The sequence below is a fragment of the Sphaerodactylus townsendi genome, linkage group LG02 (assembly GCF_021028975.2).
Source record: "Sphaerodactylus townsendi isolate TG3544 linkage group LG02, MPM_Stown_v2.3, whole genome shotgun sequence".
NCBI lineage: Eukaryota > Metazoa > Chordata > Lepidosauria > Squamata > Sphaerodactylidae > Sphaerodactylus > Sphaerodactylus townsendi.
The window spans coordinates 115,904,553-115,930,116 of NC_059426.1; the positions used below are offsets into that span (position 1 = coordinate 115,904,553).

Consider the following 25,564-nt stretch of genomic DNA (forward strand, 5'->3'; position numbering starts at 1 on the left):
TGGATTTTTTGCCCCTATGTGCATCACTTTACATTTTGCTACAATGAACTGCATTTGCCATTTCTTAGCCCACTCACCTAATTTATCAAGGTCCGCTTGGAGCTCTTCGCAATCCTTTGTGGTTCTCACCACCCTACATAATTTGGTATCATCTGCAAACTTGGCCACCACGCTACCCACCCCTACTTCCAGGTCATTTATGATGACATCTCCCTGGCCAAACTGTATAGGTTGCTCTGCAGCTAAGGCTTTTCTAACAAGTGAGGCACTAATTTCTCAGACAAGAGGCACTAATTTCTCAGGCACTAAGAGGCACTAATTTCTCAGACAAAAATGGCTGTCTCGGGTTCTTCAAGATTCTTAGAAGGTGAAGGTCATTACTCGTTAGCAATGAACCTCATCACAATAATTTCAAAATTGTGTTCCTGGATAAACTACAATTAATGTAGCATTATTTTTTTCCCAACCAGATATCTTTAGCAGTTCACAAGCTCTGGCCAGATGTAGCTTTGGAACCAAAATTGTCTCTTCACCCTGAAGGAGAATTTTGGGGTGGAGAGAAAAAGGGAGTAAATTTGAAATGCTGTTGATTCTCATGGACTTTGCAGTAGCGTTCAGAATAATTGATCATGGTATCCTTCTGCACTGGTTGGCTGGGTTGGGTGTCAGGGGCACTGTGCTTCAGTGGCTCCAGTCAGCACCAGGAAATGGTGATGGAGGACAGTGGTTCAATTTTATGGTATTTGTGCTGCTATTGTTGTTGTTATTTATTACATTTGATAAACCGCTCACCCCCAAAGGGCTCTGAGCGGTGTACAAGGACCACATAGGCCAATAAAATGATAAATTATAAATAACAATTATAAATAAAACTATAATATTAAAATCCTTAAGATTACAAGGCAGCATCATAAAATCTAGCTACATTTTTTTTTACATACTAGCGGGGCCCGGCCATGCATTGCTGTGGCTTATTGTGGTGAAATGCCAAAGATGGAACTACAATGCCAGCAGTGCTGGAGATGGCATAATAACACGGTAGGGCATCAGAGGGGGGCAGGGAAAGGAACAGTAGCAGCAAATCAATTGCAGAGGCCAGCAGTACGTGCTCATGCAAACACGCAGCCTGATACTGTGCGATGTCAGTGATGTGTGTGCCCGCATTCCTTGGGGGGGGGGGAATGGAAAGGCACCCCTCCCACACATCTAGGCTGGCTGGTCAGCTTTTTATATATATAGATTGGTGGCGTCCAGTCCCAAGGCTACGGGGGGTGGGGGGGTGGACCACACTGCCAAAGATGGAACTACAATGCCAGCAGTGCTGGAGATGGCATAATAACACGGTAGGGCATCAGAGGGGGGCAGGCAATCTGCGGCCGGCCTCCCCAAAAGCCCGATGGAACAACTCCATTTTACAGGCCCTGTGGAACTCCCCAAGGTCTCACAGGGCCCTAACAGCTGATGGAAGAGTGTTCCACCAGGCAGGGGCCAGCCGCATCATTGAGAGGTAAGGGACCACCCGCAAATTGGCCTCTGCCGATCAGAGAGGCCTACTAGGGACATATGAGGTGAGACGGTCTTGAAGATATGAGGGCCCCAGGCCGTGAAGGGCTTTAAAGGTTCAGTTCTGTCCCCACACTTAACCTCTACATGAAACTGCAGAGCAAAGTTATCTGGAGATGGGAATGAGGGACTATCAGATGATATTCAGCTTCTCCTTTTAGAAAAGTAAAATGAGAGAGTGGATGTTCTAAACAGGTACTTAGAGGTGGTAATAGACTAGATAAGGGGTAATAAACTGAAACTTAGTCCTGACAAGACTGAGGTGCTGTTGCTAAACAGTGAACTAACAAGGGAATGATGAATGGATCTGTTTAGGACAGGCTGTCCTGAAAAATCAAGTTTTTAGCTTGGTGATACTTTTAGTTACTGTCCTGGCACCCAATGTTTTATTAGTTGAGATGTAGCTGGGTTTTTTCTTATCACAGCCTTCAGAACCTTGGTTGTGAGGCATGGTCAAGATGAATTAAATGAAGTTATACCCATCTTCTTCTTAACCTGGAGGTTCCAGTTATTGTTGCAGGTAATCACTGGTCGATTACGTATGGCAAGGTTCCTGCAACTTCAAGGAGAATTGGCCACAGAGTCTTTGTTTCTGGGCATATTCAGCATTATTACCCACTGTCCTGTTTGCAGCAGGGCAGGCATTACCCATTGGCTGGCTTTTTGCTTGTGTCTGGGGGTGGGAGGGAAGGGAGATGTTTCACAGGTTCTCTATCATGCATGTGTACCTTCATTTTTAATATAATTTAAATATTTAAATTATCTTATCAATATATTGGCATAAAAAGGTGAACTATTAAAGAAAAGTCTTGAATACGGCATTTGTACACTGTGCCTGAACACTGAATGTCTTTCGTCGAGTGGAGTTGGGGGGGAGTAATGGCAGCATGCAAACTGTAAAACCACAAAATAACAACATGAACCACCATTTGCTAAGCTCCCCTGGTTCACGACTGTCCATCTCCCGATGTGCTATAAACTGAAGCGTCAAGAGCGATTGACTTTTCCCAGTGTGGTCTGGAATCACTGACTGGTTGTGTATACAACTACGATGTTGCAGATGTTCCTATTTGTTGATCAAATGCGTGGGCAAACTGGGTGTTTGGACTGATCAACTAATCTCATTATTTTTTACTTTTTAAAGTATTATTATCAATGTATCTATCTACTGATATGTTTATTTATTTTAAATCTAAATATATGCAGGAGTGGGGAGGCCACAAACAATAGAAATGACACAGCAGGACAAGAAGCAGGAAGGAGTCAGCAACAGGGAGGAGGGTAAGGAGGAAGCATGCAAAGCAGCATGAGGGAGCGTAGGAGTGAGATTAAGTAGGCTGACCATGGGCAGAGTGAAGAGGTGCTGTGCCCACTGGCAAATTTGCCCTGCTCTGGCAGTGAAGCAAATTGAATTTGTGCTACAAGTAGTTTCACTTACCATGGAGAGAATGGAAAGTGAAAGTGGGGATGGAGGAAATACATCTATAGAAGAAATCTTGCCACAATGGACATTCATCTCCACCATGCAGCAAACACCTTGTGCGTAACTGTCCTTTGATAAAACTGTCTTCTGTAAATGGGGCTGATCTATGCAAAATGCCATCTAAAGCAGTTGCTAACATCACTTCTTGTACTTCTATAAGTGAATATTGAAATAGTAAACTTTGTACTGTTGCCTTTTGTAATTTCTGAGTAAATGGCAGACAGATGCAGAGAGGCTGGATGACAGTCTTGCGGTATGAACAACTAGACAGTGGTTCTCAACCTTCCTAATGCTGTGACCCTTTAATACAGTTCCTCATGTTTGTGGTGACCCCCAACCATAAAATTATTTGTGTCTCAGTTCTTAAGACCATCAGAAATATGTGTTTTCTGATGCTCTTAGGCGACCACTGTGAAAGGGACATTCAACCCCCAAAGGGGTCGCGACCCACAGGTTGAGAACTGCTGAATGAGAAGTAAATACCAACAGGCCAGAACAGAAGTGATGTGGTGAAGGCAGAGCTACCCCCTCACCCATGCCAGCTACAGAGTATTGTTGATGGATGAGTAAGACGGTAGGAGAAGCAGAATATCAAAGCCACCTTTTACCAACAGGCTGACTCATAGTTCCTGAAACAGAGAGGAGCATCCCACACTCCCAGTTGGCACGTATTATCAGACCTCCCAATAAAAATGGAGGTCTAGCAGCAAATTCCAGGAAAGTAGGAAGCTACGCTGCAAACAAGGGTAGTATTAATCTGCTGACTAAGACAACCTTCTAAGGCAAGACCAGACAAGTCATTTTACTTTCGAAGCCCAGGATTCTTTGTATATTGATCTGATTAGCAGATAATACGGGAGCAAGGCTTGATTACTTCCATGCAGACACATACACCCCACAAGATGTTTTGGAACAGCATTTTATTAAGAATCAGTATTGCAAGTGGCTGGAGTCCATCTTCTGAGTATATATTTATTTACTTGCTTTGATTATACTCTGCCTTTTCCCTCAATGGGGCCCCAAGGTGGCCTTGTTATCCTAACACCAACCCTGGGAGGTAAGTTAGACTGAGACCGTGTGACTGGCCCAGCAAACTTCCATGATGGCGTGGGGATTCCAAACAGTCTTCCAGATCCCAGTTCCACACAGGAAAAGGGGAAAGATCAAATGTCCTTTGTGCCATTTGGTATACTAAAAGTAGAAAGGAAACCAGGCAGGTTTTTTTTAAGGAGTACTAAATTAAGAGTTAGTGATAGCAGTGAGGCTTTCTGGTTATTCAAATGTGAGATAGGACCTGAATCCGCATGGTGAGATTACATAAAAGAGAAAAGAAATAAAAGCCAACCTTTGAGTTGATAAAATGCTGTGGGTGAGACTACCATTGTGCCTAGAATGGGTGTGAAGGCCTTGGAAAATGCAGGATTAGGACTGAGTTGATACTTGCATGTTCATTGCAGACCATCAACGGCTATAATAGAGCCCTCAATAAATGGTTAATATACCACCTCAAATAATTTCAAAAAGTAGATTTCAGTGAAGGCAATGGAGATAGCAGCTATTAAAAAGGCTGGCTATAAACAGATAAAATACAATACCTAGTGATGTAAAGTATTGTTTCAAGCTAGCAATAAGGCAGTTTAAGGAATTTAAGGAGTAATCATAAGTAGGTCTATTTGGAAATAGGGCCTACTGTATTCAATGGGGCTTACTGCCAGGAAAGTTTTATTAGGACTGTAGCCTCTGTTGGGCAAACCCCCTCTCTTTGTAATGTTCACCTTATTACGAAGAAAGGGGTCCTTCAGGCTGCCAGAAATGGCATGATGGAAAAGGGGTATCTGGCCTATGGAGCTGATTATCCCAAAATGAGACCAGAGAATAAAAGGCTTGGCATAGATAATGTGTCATGTCTGAATACGTATGCTTTGTTTCAGCTCTATTTCAGATTTCTATTTATTTAGATTTTTGTAATCCAAACCCTATTGCTCTGTTTGTTGGATTTCCCCTCCTGTTGGTTGTATTATATTTGACTTACACCATGTAATCCACCTTGGGACTCAAGAGAGAATCGCCTGGCTGTTATTCTTATAAGTTTGGTGTTTTGTGTCAATGAGTTGCCTGTAGAGAGGGAGGGAGAGAATGGGTGGGATGATGAGAGCCTCGGCTTTACTGTCCCTGACACACTGTGACCTGTTTCTGTTCCTGTTTCTTCATGCTGGTTCAACATTAACCCAGTCCGAGTGGTAATCATTCTGTTCCTTCCATGCTTCTCCTTTAATCAGGGGTGTCTGCACCAGGGCAGAGCAGAGCCAGAATGCTGAGAATCCTTTTGCTTTCCAGCCTCGTGCACTTCATAGTGAGCCATGACACAGGTAAGGGGGTTTTGACTATGGAGGAAAGTGGAAAAGGTTGAAGAAATCAGCTCTGTTAAGCACAAATGCCAGGGAGTAAGTCATGTGGGGAGTTAGTGGGATTTTGGAGTAAGCATGCTTATGTGGTGCTGAATGGTTAGAAGAGCAAAGTGCAATGTTCAGTCTGTGTGCATCTTATGTCAGAAGTACTATGTGAGGATTGTCCTGTTGAAGCAATGGGAGGCCAAGTGTTCAGGGCATTCTTGCCACAGTGTGTGCCAGTCTTTGGAAAGAAACCATGTCAGAGCTTGGAGGAGGAGGAGGAGGAGGAGGAAGAGGAGGAGGAGTGTGTGTTGCAATTGTGTGGTGACATTTGTTTGGCCTCATATTTGAAAGGCTTCAATACATGAAGGAATCCTGAGTGTTTCTTGGGGAGAAAGTTGTAGAGGGAAGGGACTGCGGCTGAAGTGATTTCTTATTTTTCTACTTTGACACTCACACCCAAGTACAAAATAGCATGTGTCGTGGCAGCAGTGTGCATGCTTGTATTTTGCTGTACTTGAGTGAGGGTCATTAATACATCCCTTTATACAACTTTATTTTCACAACAGATTAAATCCAAACGTCAGTTGGATTTTGGGTTAATGTGGGGAAAGAGCTCTTCCAGACTGTTTAATTTTCTGAAAAACAGGACATGCTTTCTGTCCTCAGTACTGTAGACTGGTGCAGAACTACAGTATGTGGTTTTCTTAATATTATTGAGTTTTTGTGCATGGTTAGGAAGTCCATTGTCAGTCTGCCCCTTTTTTACAAAGCAGATTTCCTGGTTTTGTTACTTTTTTGCCATTTTTACATATTTTTAATTAAAACTCATTTTGTGCAGCTGATTAAAAAAGGACATAAATTTAATCATTAGTATTTCTAATGAATTCTCCTAATGTGGTTGAGAAAAAAAATTAATCCCATGTGGAAAAACCATAGAATACTATTGAACCTTCAGATTTAATCAGAGTTGTCATGAAACCTGAATGATATCTCTCCTCAAATTATTTTCACTCCAGTATCTTCCTTGCCCTGGCATTCCTGTTGCCAGAGGGCTAGTCATGTCATCCTTGAAAACTGGTTGCCGGGACAAAGTCAGACATTCTAAAATCTGAATGTGAAGGAAGACTCAAGCTGCGCCCAGCAGGGAAAGAGGGTTCAGATACTGGGGTTAGACAAACAGATATCAGGATAGGCTACCAAAGAGACAGTCTACGGAGTAAGCTCTGAGCAAATAGGTCTCTGTACAAGAGAGCAAACAGGAGGGTGGGGGCGTGTGTATGGAGCAGTGAGAGATACCACTTCAGGGGACTTCAGCTTGGGGCTCAGAGGTGATACTAAGCTGGTTCAGGATCTTGTTCTGCTGCTATAACATCAGAATAGGGTTTATCTACATTCTTTCTTATACATTTTTATTATTGATAGTAAATGGCTGTTCAACTGATTTTTTTACCCTCTCCTGAGTTACCGACAGTCTCCTATTCTCCACCTCCTCGCTCCTAACTGTTTGCCTGGCTTGTTTGTCTGTTTGATACCATCAAGTCACAACCTACTTACGGTCACCCCATAAGGTTTTCAAGGCAAGAGATGTTCAGAGTTTGCCACTGCCTGCCTCTGTGTCAGGAACTCGATTTCTTTGGGGGTCTCCAATCCAAATTGAACTAGGCCTGCTTAGCTTCCAAAGTCTGATGAGATCAGGCTAGCCTGGGCTGTTCAAATTATGAACTGGTTACATTGATTGAAAACAGTTGATTGAAAATATTGATGATGTTTTAACCCAACAGAGAAATAAAGCAAAATATCAAGGAAATAAAATTGGGGGCGGGGGGGGCGCGGGGGGGGGGGGCGGGGAGAGGATAAAGGCAATTTATTGTGTATAGGTGAAAATTAGATAATAAATTAACATTGTTAGAAAATCCTAGACATGGAGACTGGAGATTTTTTTTTCTTTCCTGTCCATTTTAACAGAAGGTAGTTGATATGGCATCACCTGCTACCCAATCCTTTTAACTGGAGATGCTTGGTATTGTACCAAGCACTTCTGTGTGTGAGGCAAATGCTCTTGGCATTGAGCCACAGTCTCTCTTCATTAATACCTCCAATTTTATTGTCAATTCTTGTTTTTGTTTCAATGGAAAACACGTTTTCATATTTTTGTGTTCCATAAAATAGGGTGAAATAGGCAGGAACTCCAATCTTGAAACCAGGGATCCTCCCTGCCATATTTCAAGAAACTGTGAGGAAGTGTCCTTGTTTTACAGATGCTTCATATTTTGGTTTGCATATTCACCATTTGCCTTCCTCCACAGTGTGTGGGCCTGCTCAGTTGCTTCAAATATCTGAAGTTTTGCTTTGACGCAGTTTTCTGCAAAGGCACCCATTTTTACTTCTGTGCCACTGTGACCTAGGTTGCATGAGATAATGTGTATGTTGAGGTAACAAGTTAGTGGATGATCATGTGCTTCAGAAGCAGCTGGGCTAGATGACTTTTCAGTGCTTTGTGTTGCGAGTAAGCGTGGCGCCGAGGGGAAGTCGCTTAATGCACTGGAATTGTGTAAATGCCCGATGGAGGGCATGGCAGAAGCGTTCAGGATGGAGTTAGAAAGAGGGTGGGTAGAGGGAAGGCGTGGCCCGGGGGGGCACAGGGGATACGCATACCCCAGGCGCAGTTCCCCCTTGCTCCGCCCCTGTTTGTATGCTATTGTTCTATCCATCTTTTCCTAAAACTCCAGTGTAAAATGATGGTGCTCTGTCTGGTCCACAAATGATTGTCTGGCTGGGTGTTCTGGTTTCCACAGTCTTTCTTGAGCAGAAGCAAGCCTTCTCCTTGCTGAAACGCTCCCGGCGAGCCAACAAGGGATTTATGGAAGAGGTTCTTAAAGGCAACCTAGAACGAGAATGTCTGGAAGAAACTTGCAACCATGAGGAGGCTCGTGAAGCCCTTGAGTCTGATCACTTAACAGTATGTACAAGGCAGTGTTTATTCCCACAAGGAGGAGCAAGTTGGTCAAATATACCAGAGTTCCTGCTGCCAATGAGATGTTTGTTCCTAGTTGGCTAGGGAAAGATGGTTTGTACAAGGCAGTTGGTGCTTATCCCAGAGACCTCTGCATCTCAGCACAGCAGTAGCTTTGACTGTTGCTGGCAAAAGCAAAGTCTCCTTTCCTTATTTGTGTGCCCCTCTTACTTCGACATGCTTTGTTGCCCTCCCGTCCAGGCAGCATAAAGGGTCTCATTGGCATGTCTGCATATCTGCTCTCTGGCCATTCTTCTAAGTGAGCACCTTTGTTTTGCAGGATGCATTCTGGATAAAATATTCAGGTATGTTGTATCTGATTCCTACTGAATAACCTTGTATTGGAGGTGACTTTGTGCATGTGCATGCGCACGCACACATACACACACTTTCTTCCCACAACAATGCCAACCAGATTTCCATTGCTATAGTTGATTTTCCCCCCTTCTCTTCTCATTTAATGAGCCCCTCCTTGGTTTCCATATTCTGAGATATTACTTCTTTACACCCACCCACATTTAAACCTCAGCCAATGGACTTTTTTGCTAGCCCCTTGATCAATCCTACCCCTTCCTCCCTCCCTCCCTCCCTCCCTCCCTCCCTCCCTTCCTTCCTTCCTTCCTTCCTTCCTTCCTCCCTCCCTCCCCTCCTCCCCTCCTTCCTCCCTTCCTCCCTTCCTCCCTTCCTCCCTTCCTCCCTTCCTCCCTTCCTCCCTCCCTCCCTCCCTCCCTCCCTCCCTCCCTCCCTCCCTCCCTTCCTTCCTTCCTTCCTTCCTTCCTTCCTTCCTTCCTTCCTTCCTTCCTTCCTCCCTCCCTCCCTCCCTTCCTCCCTTCCTCCCTCCCTTCCTCCCTCCCTCCCTTCCTTCCTTCCTTCCTTCCTTCCTTCCTTCCTTCCTTCCTTCCTTCCTTCCTTCCTTCCTTCCTTCCTTCCTTCCTTCTGCCCTGCCCATTGCTCATGTCTTTTGTTTCTGCGCAGCGTTAGGCCTTCCCCACTCTTCCATCCACAAGGAAAGTTATCTCATGCCACCTAATGTCACTGCAAGATTACTTGGCATAACCAAGTGCTCTAATGGACAGCTTTTTAATATGGCTGCTTGCTGATACTGGGTTCTAGATTCAAAGCATGCAGACAGAATTCTCTTCACGTTTAATCTTTGCCCAATGTTTCATTTGCCTTTGGGGGCCAGAAACCAGGGGGAGGTCCCTATCACCTCCCAGTCAATTAAAAGAGGCTGCTAGGCTGTCCCCTTACTTAGAGTCCAATCTGCCTGTGGGGTGAGGGAAAGGCCAACCCCTGAAGAAGCTCCATCCATTTATCTTGCTATACTAGAGAGACTTATGTGATTGTGACTTATGACTGGTCAGAACCATCTGAGCTGAACTTTACTCTTCTTTTGCTAGCTTGTACATCTCAGAGGAAGGTCAGAAAAATTCTGGATTTATGCATGGAAGGTAAGAATGTTAAGGAGTAACTGTGATGCCTTGGTTATGTTAGTGCTGGGAACCTTTAAGAGGAATTTGGAAACAAATTATAAACAGATAGGTGAGGCACTGGCTGGGCAATATGAGCAAAAACATGTGAGTGAGTCTGTGTCTCTCCAAAAGTTCAGTGAGGATATTAAACTTAACACATTTTAGCAGGTGTGCCTGGTGTAAAGCCACCTACATGATTGTCTCCTGTAATATCATGTGGTATAGCCTATAATTTATGTGCCTTTTAAATTTACAGACAGCTGCACCTAACTCTAGCATAGATTCAGCTCTTAGTCCCTAACAAAGCAATTTCCAGGACCTTGAAAGAGGCACAAGTAATGTGTATATTTGTATGTGAATGAACACCTGTCTCACCTGTCTGTGGATTGGGCCACACATGCACATCCATCTTATGACTGTAATGCCCAGTGATATCCATGTGTGAACGGTCTGTCTGACACCACTGACAATTTCCATCGTGACTCAGAGTGACAGAAATAGTCTGGTTCAGCCATTTATCAAGAGTATAGTAATCAAATGTAGACAGAGTTATGTGTATGCCTGTATGAACCAGTTCTGTGTGTCAGGCTAAACTGAAGTCAACAGTCTGAAATGGGATGCCCTGGACTCTTTGAATACACCACTAGCTCTGTTTCTTCCAGTTTGTGTTTTGAACTCTGACAGGTGACTGTGCACTAGATCAAGGGCAAAACTACAGGGGACCTATTTCTGTCACCAGATCAGGAATTGAATGCCAGTTCTGGTCAAGCAAGTTTCCTCACAAACCTGAGTAAGTGCCAAACTTGTCATTTGAGGCTTTGATAAGCTACATGCTATTCCTCAAATCCTCCCTTTTCAAGAAGAATTCTCAGGGACACACGGCAGCTTTCTCCTCACCCTCTTTTTCCTTTTAGCTATTTCTCAATTGCTGTCTGTATTCCATAGTTGAGGAATACATTTGATCCTCATCAAGGCCACTGTAAGGACAAGTTACTTTTTAAATGTTTGGCTAATTTATGAAGTCATCATTTTCTGTGTATTTGGAAGTCCCCTGCGCATGAAGCAACTCTTCTTTTGACTATGGAGGGCTTGCTTTTACTGCTTCCATTATCCTAAGAGAAACCAGTTTACTGTTAGAGAGTGTGACAGTCTGGAGGCTCATGAGAAATCACAGGCTGGAGGGGGGTGGGGGAATAAATACTTTGGGGATCCCATCTTACCCCTCAGACTCTTCCCCTACAGGATCCCCTAAGCTCTCAGGATCTTGAGCAGGCAGACACCCCCCCCCCCAAAAAAATCCCACTCTCTTTTTCTTTTAAATGATACTCAACTGTTCTCAGTATTTGGTCCCTTCAGGAACCTTTTTAATCTTCCTTAGGCCTCATGTTGAAGATTCCTTTGATGAGAAGACCAGAAAAGCAAAAAAGCTTTTCTGAAAAATAACTGGCCCTGCACTTCCAATTTATTCCATGCAATACATGGACGTCATGGTTGTTAGATGTACCAGGCAATGCCACCTCAGTTCACATAGAGCAGTAGGGAAGTGCAGCATGCACTCTGAGTCATAGCTGTGAATCCACGAAGGCACCCCAAAATATATCCAAGGTAGACGTCAAGAGTTACTTGGCACATTCGTTGAAATATAAAGGATTCCCTACAGGCAGAAAGTTTGAAACCACTGTCCTATGATAGCAGGCTGAGGGTCATCCCATGGAGGACCTGGGGAGGTGGTGAAATTTGTGAGTTAAATGAGATGTGTATCTTACGTCCATATACCTGTGATATGCACACTCTGAGAAGCCCAAGTCAGTCTCAGCATTTCAGCATATACACTTGGGGAAATCCAGATGCCTCTGTCTATGTCTGCGTTTCATACTTTTCCCTAACCAAGTGCTTTCTATGTACAATAAGCACATCATGCACTGTAACGCAGAGAATTACAGGATCCACAGCTCCTTTTTATAAGCTGGAAAATAAACAGTTCTGTTTTCCTGTACCTCTGGCTCTTCTTTATTATACCATGGCTTCTTCCAGCTTCAACACAACAACCTATCCACATGCCAACCTGATAGAAAACTACTGTCGGAACCCAAATAACAACCAAGCAGGGCCCTGGTGCTACACTCGAGACCCAACAGTGCGATCGGAAGAGTGTGCTGTTCCTGTGTGTGGTGAGTTTAACTGCTGGTCACCTGACTAAAATATGATTAGATCTGACCCTTGTTTGGGGAGATTTGCAAAGTTTCCTCCCTGAATCAGAGTGAGCCAAACTACTCATAGCTGTAGATGAATGGTGATTATTAATTTTTGAAAAGGAAAAGTCTCAATCACTTTGGCCTTCGCTTTTTAGGTGAGAACCGAACCACAGTTCCGTTTAATTCAAATGTTCAACAAGAAGACATACAGCCGCAGCACTGTGAAGCTGATCATGGCCTGGGGTATACTGGGACCCTCTCTGTTACCCTCTCTGAGAAGCAGTGCTTGCCATGGGCCTCTGAAAGAGCAAGGCAGCTAAGCCAGAGTGCATCCTTCCTGCAAGATGTACATCTCCTGGAGAACTATTGTCGCAACCCTGATGATGATGATGAAGGTGTCTGGTGCTACGTAGACCATCCAAATATCACCTTTGAATACTGTGATTTGCACTATTGTGGTAAGGAGCCTGCAAGAGACAGGTGTCTGGTTTTGCAGTAATGAGAAAAGAGTTAGGAGGATTGAAGAGGAGTTAGAGGAATGCTCAATTCAGATGAGTCAGAGTCAGTTTTGAGGTGTTGGGGACACTGAACTGGGCAGAGGGAGGCAGCATGGAAATGTTTTAAATAAAAATTAAGTCATTCTATTCAGTAGGTGACCCCCCACCCCCACCCCACAGGCTTGTGTTTGGAAAATGAGATGTAAAGTGAAAAAAGAATTGGGTAGTACCTCTGCAAACAAAGACCTTTCTGTGATCTCTCCCCTCTCAATTCCACCTTTTCAGAAAACTCTCCAGAAGATGTGGATGAATCAAGAGTAGGCCGTACAGATGCCCAACAACGTGAACTCTTCTTCGATGCTAAGACATTTGGCCAAGGTGAAACAGGTGAGAAATGGGGCCAAGCTCCGCAAAAAGGGGCAATAGCAAGGCTGGAGCTTCTTCCTTCAATAACTCACGTACCAGAAGGCTTTTTCAGAGGCAGGGGCTGAAGCAGTATTGCTTGTTGCTGGGGTTTTGAGTGTTGACTTTTAAGTGTCTCTAGTCCTACACCTTTAACAGCACTCTGAGAAGCAGAAATTAAGCAACAGACAATATTTCTTTAAGTCAGAGAAAGACACACATGGGGGAAGGCTTAATTTCTGAAGGTAAGCTTACTTTAAAAGGCACACAAATAACAGTCAATAAAAAGCTGGCAACTCACTCAGTTTCATTTTGCACTAAGATATTTATCAACTTATACAAGGCTCAATCTGTCCATGTTAGAAAGTTTTCTACTCCTAACACTGGCTCACACTGTGGCCTACTACTGTTGCATTTACAAACAAGATGCAAGGGACTGGAGCAGGTGCAAAGTGTTGCAAGAGAAATTTTGTTTCTGTATTTATTTTGTCTCACTGTCACCTTTGGTCAAATAGGGGTTGTTGGGGGTTTTTTTAGACTTTGAAATTATATCGAAAGTTTTAAAAGGTATTTACTAGTAGTAAAAGTGAGATGAATGGATTCAATAATCCATCTTCCAAACTTGTCTTCTATTACCTGAAAAACTGTTATCTTGGAGGGGATTCCATTTGACCATCAAAAAGGCTGTGCTGGGGTTCATGGGAGCTGCACAAACAAAAGCCAAGTGTGGTGAAGACTGTACAGTGGAGGAGAATGCGTGGGTGGGACTGAGTTTAAAAAAATGGTTGGAACCAACCCTCAGTCTTGGTTTTTAGCAGCAGTAGATTTAGAATTAGCAAGCTCACTATAGGACTTTAATGGCCAGCATAGTTGTATCAGTCAGAATTTCTCATTGTGCTTTAACATAAGACAGTGACAGAATGATCCCACAGCATAATCGGATCAGCTAGCACTCAAAATTGGCACTCATGCAAACTCTTTAAAATAAATAACATTGTATGCAGGCTTAGTCATGAAAGTCTGTCATTTTAGTTTCTGGACAATGGTCTTTTGATCCCCCGCTCAGCTCCATCCATGAGCCTATTCAGGAGCAAAGGTAAAAACTGGTATCCTGTGTCAACTCCCATTACTCCACATTACCAACTAGACAAGGATATCATGACTCTCAATCTGTGCAGTTCCCATCAAAGTATTAGTTGTTCTATTTGTGTCTGGTTCAGCCCAGCCTTTTCTAGCAGAAAATGCTGGTTTATGGAAGAGGAGCAGAGGTGGGATCCAACCAGTTCTCACCACTTCTCTAGAAGTGGTTACTAATTTTTTCTGAGTGCCGAGAAGGGGTTACTAAAGCAACCTCCCTGCCCAATAGGGACTGGAGGTGCGTGTGTGCGGCGGCGCCACTGTTTGAATCCCACCACCATCGGAACCTGTTATTAAAATTTTTGGATCCCACCACTGAAGAGGAGCCTATAGTTGTGGGCACTGATATGTGATTGGACTTTAATTCCAGATTGTGGTCTCCGTCCCTTGTTTGAGAAGAGGAAGATTGCTGACGATTTTGAGGCGGAGCTCTTAGAATCCATGGGTGGCCGAATTGTGAAGGGACAAGATGCCCAGTTAGGCAGTGCTCCTTGGTAAGTGTCCCTGGTTAAAACCCTTCCAACCATGTCCCCTCTTCTATCTTTTATTGACTGGTGAAATATCAGGACCATAGAGGTATCATCAGTCAATTCTCAAAGCTTAAGCTGCCACATCAGCCCCAGGAAGAAACTTTTGCAGAGGGTGTTTCTGCCTTATTCCTCTTTTGCGTAGTAGCCTGCCAGTAGAGAGACAAATCTGTCTGCAGCCCATCTTTCTCTTTAATGCATCTGTTAAACCATCGGCCCTGGGTGCCCTCCATGGCTTTATTCCAGGCAAGTGATGCTGTTCAAGAAAAGCCCTCAAGAGTTGCTGTGTGGTGCCAGCCTCATCAGTGATCGCTGGATCCTGACTGCTGCTCATTGTATCTTCTATCCACCCTGGGATAAGAACTTCACTGCAGATGACCTTGTTGTGAGAATTGGCAAACATAACAGGAAAATGTAAGCACTGCAAAGGGATTTTTTTTTATCACTCAAGGGATTGTCTAAATAGACAAAAGGAAGCCTGCCAGGGGACACTGACAGAAATCATGCCTCTAGGCATCATCACATCTCTTAACATGAAGAAAACCCTTCCTAAACAAGGCCACCAGTAACTAATGAACCCCACCCAGACACAGGATTTCTCCAGACAGTAAGCAATCAAAGGGCTATTGAACACCATCCAGACAAAGGATGTCTCTAGACCCGTGGTGGCGAACCTTTGGCACTCCAGATGTTATGGACTACAATTCCCCATCAGCCCCTGCCAGCATGGCCAATTGGCCATGCTGGCAGGGGCTGATAAGTGTAATCCATAACCTCCTGGAGAATATAAAAGAACCGCCACCCTCTCTGGAGCACAGGTAGGCAATCAAAAGGATCAAAAGACTAGGCTACTACTATGCAGATGCCCTCACTAATTGATTATGCTCTCTTCATGGTTACTCACATGCTAAAATGGGTGGATCCCACTCAACACATGCAAATCAAGCTTGCTAATTGCACCCTTTACACCTGTTAAAACAGGCAAATGGTTCTCTCTCCCACCCTGGACATTCCACAGGTATATATACACTACCATCAGATGCCAGGCATAGATGCAGGCGAAGCGTCAGGAGAAAATGCTACTTAGAACAAGGCCATACAGCCCAGAAGCCACACAACACTCCAAGGTCACCATTCTTAATTCCCCTTCAATACAAAGTGTGCACATTTTGTACTCTCCAAGTCCTTTGTGTGAAAGCTGCCCATTGGACTTGAGTATTGAAAACAATAAGGGTATGTTGAAATTATTCTGAAGTCGATATTTAAATGATGCAATTGCTTTTTTCTTTCATTGGGAACCTTGCAGACATGAGAGGACCATGGAAAAAATTGCCTTGCTGGACAAAATAATCATCCACCCAAAATATAACTGGAGGGAGAACCTTGATCGGGACATTGCACTCTTGCGCTTGAGGAAGCCTGTTCCTTTCAGCGACTATATCCAGCCAATCTGCTTGCCCACCAAAGAGACTGTGCAAAGGTGAGAAGGCTTAATAGAAGGACTGCAACCAGAAACTTCTAGAGAGAGTTTTGTGGCTTTCATGGAAAGAGCCCCATTCAAAACAATTATGTGACTATGAGTTCTCTGTTCAGTAAAGCAACTTCTAAATCTTGGCTAGTGTTCAAATCTCAAGTGAAATTTCTGCAATAAGTACCACAAGCTACCCAGCCCAGCCAGTGTGGGGGAAGAAAATATTGGAATTGATGTATTCATTCAAAGTGTTTGTGTCCTGTCTTCCTTCAAAAGGAACAAGGTGCTAAGGAGTAGTTACTCTTTCCTATCAGGTTATGAGTTGTCAGTTGTAGCAAGATCTGTATTCTTTTCTTAACTAAATACTAAAACCTGTCAAGGATAAAACTATTAGAAATTTTTTTAAAGGAAAAGCTATCAGAAAACCCAACACCTAAATGATAGCCTAATTCTAATTGTGTTTACTTGGAAGTTAATCCCAGGGATCCTAACTGGGCTTCAGGCTTATTCTCAAAAAATGCAAGTATTCTATTACAGCCTTACTGAAGGGAAGATTATGTTTGTACAGGGAGGATCAGGCTGTCTTGCAAAGGCATTGACCTTTAAATGCAAATCTGCTCTTCTTCCTTCCTGCTCAATATACGAATAGAATACTGCTAATGTGGTATAGCACAGAGCAGTAACCTGTCCCACAAATCTCTGTTCTTATTAATAGGGGCGTACCTGCCAGAGGGACTTGGGTATCCCATGTCCCTGGGTGCTACCCATCTTGTCACGTGGGTGTGTGTGCAAAATCACCCCCCACACATCGAATCTGGCCACAGGCCTGGTGAGCACCACTCAGCCTGGCCCCAAAAGAGGAAGAGGCCCAGCAGGGAAGTTGAGGCAGGGAGGCGGTAGATTGCTGCCAGTGGAGGTTGAGCCGGGGCCGGGGGCAGCAGCCAGTGGGCCTGCAGCAGGTTCGCCATGACCCGCCGGCTGCTGCTGTTCCCCTGGCCCTGGCTCAACTTCCATCGGCAGTGGTCCACCACCTCCCTGCCTCATGTTCCCTTCCTGGGCCCAAAAGAGGAAGAGGCCCAGCAGGGAAGACAAGGCAGGGTGGTGACGGGCTGCCACCGATGGAGGCTGAGCCAGACCTGGGGGGCAGCAACAACCAGCAGGCCTGGGGCAGGCTCACCATGACCCACAAGTTTCTGCCACCCCCTGACCCTGGCTCAACTTCCATCGGCGGTGGCGCAGCACCTTCCTGCCACCTCCGTGGCCATGAGAGAGGTCTCACTGCTGCTTCTACTGCTTGTCCAGGTGAGGAGGAGGCGGGCGAGCAGGGAGAGGAGCGCCATTTTTGTTCTTTCCCCTGGGCGCCATTTAGTTCAGGTATGCCACTGTTTATTAGATGACTTTGGGCCAGTCTGTATCTCTCAGCCTGGTCGACATTAAAATTGTAACATGTTGTAAAATATTATTTACTTTGTATGTACCCTAACTTCTTCTCAATGGGGACTCACAGCAGCTTACATAGTTCTCCTCTTCATTTTATCATCACAACTAAAAGTTGATTAAGCCAAGTGTGTATAATTGACCCATAGTCACACAAGTTTCATGGCAGTGTGGAGATTTGAACCAGAGTGTGCTAGATCTTTGATTTAATTATTTAAAATATTCAAATGACGTACGGGCTGTATAGAAATAATAATTGGTTTCCCTTATAGTGTTTCTTTTTATTTCTTTATTTCTTTACTTTTTTTCAACTTTTTAAACATTAGATTATGTTTATATATGTATACACTCTCTCTCTTAATCTTAGGTGAAATATCAATTAAATGAATCTTACTATTAAACTAGACAAGAAGTGCACACAAGGCTACATCTCACAGATAAGATTATGTGAGACACTTAGGAGGTTAAGAGCTCGTGTATCTAATCTGGAGGAACCAGGTTTGATTCCCAGCTCTGCCGCCTGAGCTGTGGAGGCTTATCTGGGGAATTCAGATTAGCCTGTACACTCCCACACATGCCAGCTGGGTGACCTTGGGCTAGTCACAGCTTCTTGGAGCTCTCTCAGCCCCATCTACCTTACAGGGTGTTTGTTGTGAGGGGGGAAGGGCAAGGAGATTGTAAGCCCCTTTGAGTCTCCTGCAGGAGAGAAAGGGAGGGTTATAAATCCAAACTCTTCTTCTTCGGAATAGACATAGTTGTAAATATGGGATCCAGATTAACGAACTGAAAAATATTTTTGAATACTAAGAATCAATAGCTCCTGAGTTATAGCAAGGAAGTTAATTCAACTAAAGTTAAAACCAATGTAATATGGTAATGCGATGATTGTAAATGGTTTCATCCAGGGTATGGTGTATATGGTTGTGTTATAAATTTTTATTATTACAGAGTGTGCTAGATCTTAATCCAACACTCTAATAACTACACAACACTGGCTATAAAGGGGGGGAGGGAGTTCACATACATCACTCCAAATATATAAAGCAGAGCATCCCTTTGCAAAAGGACAAAATGTAGACTAGAGGCATAAATGCCGAAGAAAAGAATTTGCTCTCCCTAAATATTGTAAGAAAGTGAAAGTGAACTCTGAATGGCTGCCTGATCCATTTCCTCTCCAAAGCTTTTAAGCGCTGCAAAGGCTGGTGATGACTACCTGTGAATGCGCAGAGGCTCATTGTGTCTGCTGTACCCTAGTAGTTCCACAGGCGTCTTGGATTGGAGTCCAGTGGCTGAAGACACATTCCATGCATCACCATCTTGCATCTGAAGGAGTAGGTTCTAGTCCACAAAGGTGTAGGTTGGAATAAAATTGTATTAAACCAGTTTTGTCTGCCATGGATTTTGTAACGTAGACCCAATTACTTTAAATAGGCTCTGGTTTAAAGGCTTATTCTAATGCATTTTCTGGTAAATTGTAACCTTTTTCTGCAGTGATGCCACCTTGTTTTAAACCTAATATTTTTCTGCAGCCTTCTATTGACAGGGTACAAAGGACGTGTGACTGGTTGGGGAAATCTTTTTGAGACCTGGGGCTCTAGCAGTAATGCCTTACCCACCTATCTGCAGTTGGTGAACCTCCCCATCGTAGATCGAGACACCTGTAAAGCATCAACCAAAATTAAAATAACAGACAACATGTTCTGTGCAGGTGAGTTTTCCTAAGCATTTGATACTTTTTAAGTATCATTTGTGAGTATTTGTGAGTGTTGACAGAATACAGCAAAGCCCTCCAAGTGACTCATGCTAGCAACTCCTTCACTGTAAAGGAAGAGAACTAGCTAATCTGATTCTAAACCCTGAGAGTTCTGGGTGGTGACCACGAATTTAGTGCCCAAGTCCAGGACCTGACTTTGTCTCCAGCCAGTCACAAGGTTCCCAGGTACCTATCCAGATCCAGGACAGAGGGGCAGGATATGCTCATAGTCAGATGGCCTCTGGGGCTCCCATATGCATTCCTGCAGCCTCTAATATCAAAGCACTGAACAGGGTTCCCAGCAAGGGACTGAAATAATCTTTATTACTTCGGCCAAGAGAACAGTGGTTCTTGGAACTAGTCATGATGGCAGCCAGTATCACCCCTCCAACCATGACATTCTCATGTAGAACCCTCTCCTACATCCAGATCCAGCTTTGCTCCAGTTGTCCTCACGGAGTTTGAAAGGTGGGCCCTAGAAAGGCACAGATATCTTTCCGAGGCTATAGCCAGCATGCTGACCTCCAGGAAATCCTCTACCAACAGGGTTTATGAAACAGCCTGACAGGCATTCAAGAAGTGGTGCTGCAGAAAGGTCAGTCCATCAATAGCTGAAATGAGGGATGTTCTACAGTTCCTCCACACTGGCCTTACTCAAGCTCTACAATGTAAGAATTCCAAGATAGCCTCCATCATCTGTACAGGGCATAGGATACATCCCTCATCTCATGCTCACATCAAAAATTTCTTAAACAGGTGACCTTCCTCATACTCTCCACAATCATAATTTCCCCTCTTGGGATCTACACAGGGTTCTGCAGGCATCAATCGAACCACTGTTCAAACTGATTAGATTAGTACCTCTCAGGGTCTTATTCTCCAAATTGCATTTCTAGTGGCCATCACATCTGAGAGATAGCTCTCAGAACTGTTTGCCCTTTCAATAAGACAAGAATTGTGCTCCTTGCCACGATCCTGGTATTCCATGGGGGTGTCCACTGATTCTATTTAGCTTCTGATACCTGATGAGATCAGGCGAGCAATCTGGGCCAGGGCTCTCCCTTCCATAAAGACCAGGAAAGTCACCTACCATCCTTCTGCCCATGACCTAAACACCTCAAGAAGAGATGGTGCAAATTAGATGCAAGGAGTGTAATAAGAACTCAGATAAAACTCAGAGCTATGGACTATTTGTTTCTTCCATGAATAAGGCATCCAAGTCCACTGTTGCCAGGTGGATTAAGGCATGCATCTTCTTAGCATACAACGTGCAACACTTACCTGCTCACACCACATTCCACTAAGGCAACAACCACCTCAGCAGCTTTTTCTACTAATGTTCATTATAGCAATCTGCAGAGCAATGAGCTGGACATCAGTCTCCACCTTCATTAGACTCTAGAAGTTAAAAACCTTCAGGTTTGCAGATGCAGACTTTGGCAGGAGAGTCTTCTGGTAGATAATTCCTCTGCCACACAGCAAACCACCTCCCTGCGATGACTCAGCTGTGCAACATTCCACTTCAGTATACTTTCTACCGCTGATGAAGAACATGAAGATCTGAGATTGCAAATGCCTTAACAGTCCAGGTGCTCGGGAGCAACAGCTGCAGAAGGCCATTGCTTTCACATCCTGCATGTGAGCTCCCGATGGCACCTGGTGGGCCACTGCGAGTAGCAGAGAGCTGGACTAGATGGACTCTGGTCTGATCCAGCTGGCTTGTTCTTATGTTCTTATTGTGAGAGTTTTTTATCAGTGGAATAGACGATACCCCCCCCCCACCCCACCCCCAATAAGGTGGCAGAAATTTCTGGGAGAGGAATGAAAAGAAATCAAAGGTTAACATTTTAGCAAAAGATTTCAGGGGCTCCTTTAGATTTTGACCATGGCAAGTATGAATTGGGGATCATCTTCAGCTGGATGTGGAAGCAGTGCAAAAGAACAATCTCTGCCTGCAGAGTGGGGGGAGGGGCATAATCCACTTCCATTCCACTGATGAGAAAAATTCTCATTGTAAGTCCAGTATTTTATGTGGAAATGCTAGACTACGCACAGCAGCTGTGCTTGGTGTCAAGGGTAGAGGTTTTTCGTGGTTGTTTGGGGCAAATGGACAACCACAGGGCTGCCTAAATTTATACTAAAGATAACCAAGCCAGTAGTAGGATAACTAGAAAAAGAATAGGGCAGATCCCTTGTGAACCGTAATTGACTGACTTCCATCTTTTTTAGGATACAGTCCTGATGACTCTAAAAGAGGGGATGCATGTGAAGGTGACAGTGGGGGCCCATTTACCATGAAGGTATGTGAGATGTTTAGAGTGACACAGTAACCTCAGCTTCTTAAAGAGTGTAGTTTCAGAGGAGAAGCTATTAGTCGGTTGCAGCAAAATAAAGTCCAGTAGCCTATGAAAGGCAAAATTTATTATGATGGAACAACTTTAGTTAAGTCTTTAAAATGAAACTAGACTTCTTTTGCAGAAGTCAACAAAAGTACAATGAAGCAGAACAGCTACCTTTCCTTGATACTCTCAGTTTTAGTACTGAATAAATTAAAAATAAGCCCAACTATTACTCCAAGCCTAAAATGGATACACAGAGAGCCCATTGTCAACCATAAAGAAGCAGGCCTTTAGATTTACCAGTTTTAAATTAGTTGAAGCACCGTTTTTCTTTTTATGGCCTCTGACTAGTAATGCAAAGGCTGCAGCGTATTTGTCCTGCAAATAAAATCCATCTATTTGCTTGGAGTAGTTTATTCTGATAAGGACAAGAACACCTGTTGAACACTGAAGCCCTACTTCTTGACCCTCGGAAAGCATATTCCACTTGTTCCTGAGATTAACATGCACTGCCTGCATATCTTTAAGAAAAGTTACTTTTTATAAAAGAGAATCCGTAGTTGCATTCTTCCCCCACTGTCCCATTTGAAAGCTTTTCTCTGTCTTTCCTGTTCTTCCCTGTCTACTGTCCTGCCTTAGATGCTCACCCTTTCATTTTTATGACTTATGCAGTCATTTTTGTAGTATACCGTATATACTCGTGTATAAGTAGACCCGCATATAAGTCAAGGCACCTAATTTTACCACAAAAAACTGGGAAAACTTATTGACTCGCGTATAAGTTGTGGGTGGGAAATGCAGCAGCTACTGGTAAATTTCAAAAATAAAAATATATAACAATAAAATTACATTAATTTAGGCTTCAGTAGGTTAAATGTTTTTGAATAGCTCAGTAAGTGGAAAAGAGGGTCAACAAAAACAATATGGTCTCAACAATAACTTTAAAAGTACAAAAACCTTAGCTCAACCAGCAACCAAGCTAAAACACAAGAGTTAAAATCCCTCAAAACTGGATTTTTGGTCAGGGGAGGAATGTTTATGTTAGCAGTGCCAACATTTCAGAGTATCTTTAGGAGACCCTCCTGATGATGCCACCCAGGTTTGGTGAAGTTTGGTTCAGGGGGTCCAAAGTTATGGACCCTCAAAATGTAGCCCCATCTACTATTAGCTCCCATTGGAAACAATGGGGGATGGAGGCACACACTTTGGGGATCCATAACTTTGGATCCCCAAAATCAAACATAACCAAACCTGGCTGATATCAGCAAGAGATTATCATGATGATACCACCCAGGTTTGGTGAAGTTTGGTTCAAGGGGTCCAAAGTTATGGACCCTCAAAATGTAGCCCCATCTCCTATTAGCTCCCATTGGAAACAATGGGGGATGGGGGAACCAACTTTGGGGATCCATAACTTTGGACCCCCTGAACCAAACTTTACCAAACATGGCTGGTATCATCAGGAGTGTCACCTGATAACATCCTGAAATTTTGGTGCTGCTAGCCTAAAAACTGCACCCCCTGGAGGCCGACAAAGTAAAAACCCTAAAAAAAATTTCAAATACACCTGACTCGTGTATAAGTCGAGTGGGGCTTTTCAGCACAAAAAATGTGCTGAAAAACTCAACTTATACATGAGTATATACAGTATGTACTTTCTCCTCTTGATATGTCTTGTATTTTTGCTCTTCAGAACCCACAAGATAACAGGTGGTATCAGGTGGGTATCGTCTCATGGGGAGAAGGCTGTGATCGTGATGGTAAATATGGATTCTATACCCATGTGTTCCGCCTGAAGAAGTGGATGAAAAAGATTGTTGACAAACATGGAAATTAAAAGGAATTTCATTTCAACCGGCAGCCCAGATTCTAATAGTATGTCAACAAAGCAAATATTATAGCAACAAAAAGCAGAAGATAAGCCTGCCTGGCTAAACTCCAATAAAGGTTCTACACCAAGAATCAACTTTGGTAGCAGGAGCAAGAATTGAACTTGTATAAAGCAGTACAAACATTACTAATAAAGATGTCATGGTTGTTCTGTTGCCAAGTGAATATGTTGGCTCAAATAAGGAACTTTGTTTTGTGACTTGAGCCCAAGTATACTTTCCTAGAAATCATAGAGTGGGAAGAGACCACAAGGGTCATCCAGTCCAACCCCCTGCCATGCAGGACCACACAAAGCATTCCCGACAGATGGGCATCCAGTCTGTTTAAAACCCTCAAAAGAGACTCCACAACCCTCTGAGGCAGCATATTCCACTGTCGAACAGCCCTTAAGTTCTTCCTAATGTTTAGGTGCAATATCTTTTCACATAGTGTGAATCCATTACTCCATATTCTAGTCTGTCATGAAGAAAAGAAGCTTGTTCCCTCTTCAAGATGTCCTCCAAATATTTAAGCATGGTTATCATGCCCCCCTTTAACCTTCTTTAGACTAAGCATAAGAACATAAGAACAAGCCAGCTGGATCAGACCAGAGTTCACCTAGTCCAGCACCTAGTCCAGTGGCCCACCAGGTTTCTTTGGGAGCTCACATGCAGGATGTGAAAGCAATGGCCTTCTGTTGCTGCTGCTCCCGATCACCTGGTCTGCTAAGGCATTTGCAATCTCAGATCAAGGAGGATCAAGATTGGTAGCCATAGCATAGATCGACTTCTCCTCCATAAATCTGTCCAAGCCCTTTTTAAAGCTATCTAGGTTAATGGCCATCACCACCTCCTGTGGCAGCATATTCCAAACACCAATCACACGTTGCGTGAAAAAATGTTTCCTTTTATTAGTCCTAATTCTTCCCCCCAGCATTTTCAATGAATGCTCCCTGGTTCTAGTATTGTGAGAAACAGAGAAAATTTTTTCTCTTTCAACATTTTCTACCCCATGCATAATTTTATAGACTTCAATCATATCCCCCCTCAGACGTCTCCTCTCCAAACTAAAGAGTCCTAAACGCTGCAGCCTCTCTTCATAAGGAAGGTGCTCCAATCCCTCAATCATCCTCATTGCCCTTCTCTGCACTTTTTCTATCTCTTCAATATCCTTTTTGAGATGTGGTGACCAGAACTGAACACAGTACTCCAAATGCGGTCGCACTATGGCTTTATATAAGCGCATGACAATCCTTGCAGTTTTATTATCAATTCCTTTCCTAATTATCCCCAGCATACAGTTTGCCTTTTTCACAGCTGCCATGCACTGAATTGACATTCCCATGGAACTATCAACTAAGACGCCCAAATCCCTTTCCTGGTCTGTGACTGATAGCACTGACCCTTGTAGCGTGTATGTGAAGTTTGGATTTTTTTGCCCTTATGTGCATCACTTTACATTTTGCTACATTGAACTGCAACTGCCATTTCTTAGCCCACTCACCTAATTTATCAAGGTCCGCTTGGAGCTCTTCATAATCCTTTGCGGTTCTCACCACCCTACATAATTTGGTATCATCTGCAAACTTGGCCACCACGCTACCCACTCCTACTTCCAGGTCATTTATGAATAGGTTAAAGAGCACTGGTCCCAAAAACTGATCCTTGGGGGACACCACTCCCTACATCTCTCCACTGCGAGAACTTCCCATTTACACCCACTCTTTGCTTCCTGTTCCTCAACCAGTTTTTAATCCATAGAAGGACTTCCCCTCTTATTCCTTCATTGCTGAATTTTCTCAATAGTCTTTGGTGGGGAACTTTGTCAAAAGCCTTTTGGAAATCCAAGTAGACAATGTCCACTGGTTCCCCCTTATCCACATGCCTGTTTACACCCTCAAAGAACTCTAGTAAGTTTGTAAGACAGGACTTGCCTCTGCAAAAGCCATGCTGACTCTTCCTCAGCAGGTCTTACTTTTCTACATGTTTTATAATTTTATCTTTAATGATAGAT

At 43.6% G+C, this 25,564-nt stretch overlaps 1 protein-coding gene across 1 annotated transcript in view; it reads left to right on the forward strand.

Moving 5' to 3' along the window:
- Nucleotides 1-23,727, forward strand: part of F2 (coagulation factor II, thrombin) — a 47,960-nt gene extending 24,233 nt beyond the window's left edge. The window contains exons 2-15 of the mRNA XM_048487023.1: nt 5,326-5,415; nt 8,235-8,398; nt 8,733-8,757; nt 9,853-9,903; nt 10,609-10,714; nt 11,959-12,095; nt 12,275-12,577; nt 12,902-13,003; nt 14,526-14,649; nt 14,929-15,096; nt 15,989-16,162; nt 19,120-19,298; nt 21,573-21,643; nt 23,376-23,727. Coding sequence (XP_048342980.1) covers nt 5,326-5,415; nt 8,235-8,398; nt 8,733-8,757; nt 9,853-9,903; nt 10,609-10,714; nt 11,959-12,095; nt 12,275-12,577; nt 12,902-13,003; nt 14,526-14,649; nt 14,929-15,096; nt 15,989-16,162; nt 19,120-19,298; nt 21,573-21,643; nt 23,376-23,519 — 1,838 coding nt within the window. The 3' untranslated portion in view covers nt 23,520-23,727. The remainder of the gene's footprint in view (nt 1-5,325; nt 5,416-8,234; nt 8,399-8,732; nt 8,758-9,852; nt 9,904-10,608; nt 10,715-11,958; nt 12,096-12,274; nt 12,578-12,901; nt 13,004-14,525; nt 14,650-14,928; nt 15,097-15,988; nt 16,163-19,119; nt 19,299-21,572; nt 21,644-23,375) is intronic.
- The last annotated feature ends 1,837 nt before the right edge of the window (nt 23,728-25,564 follow it).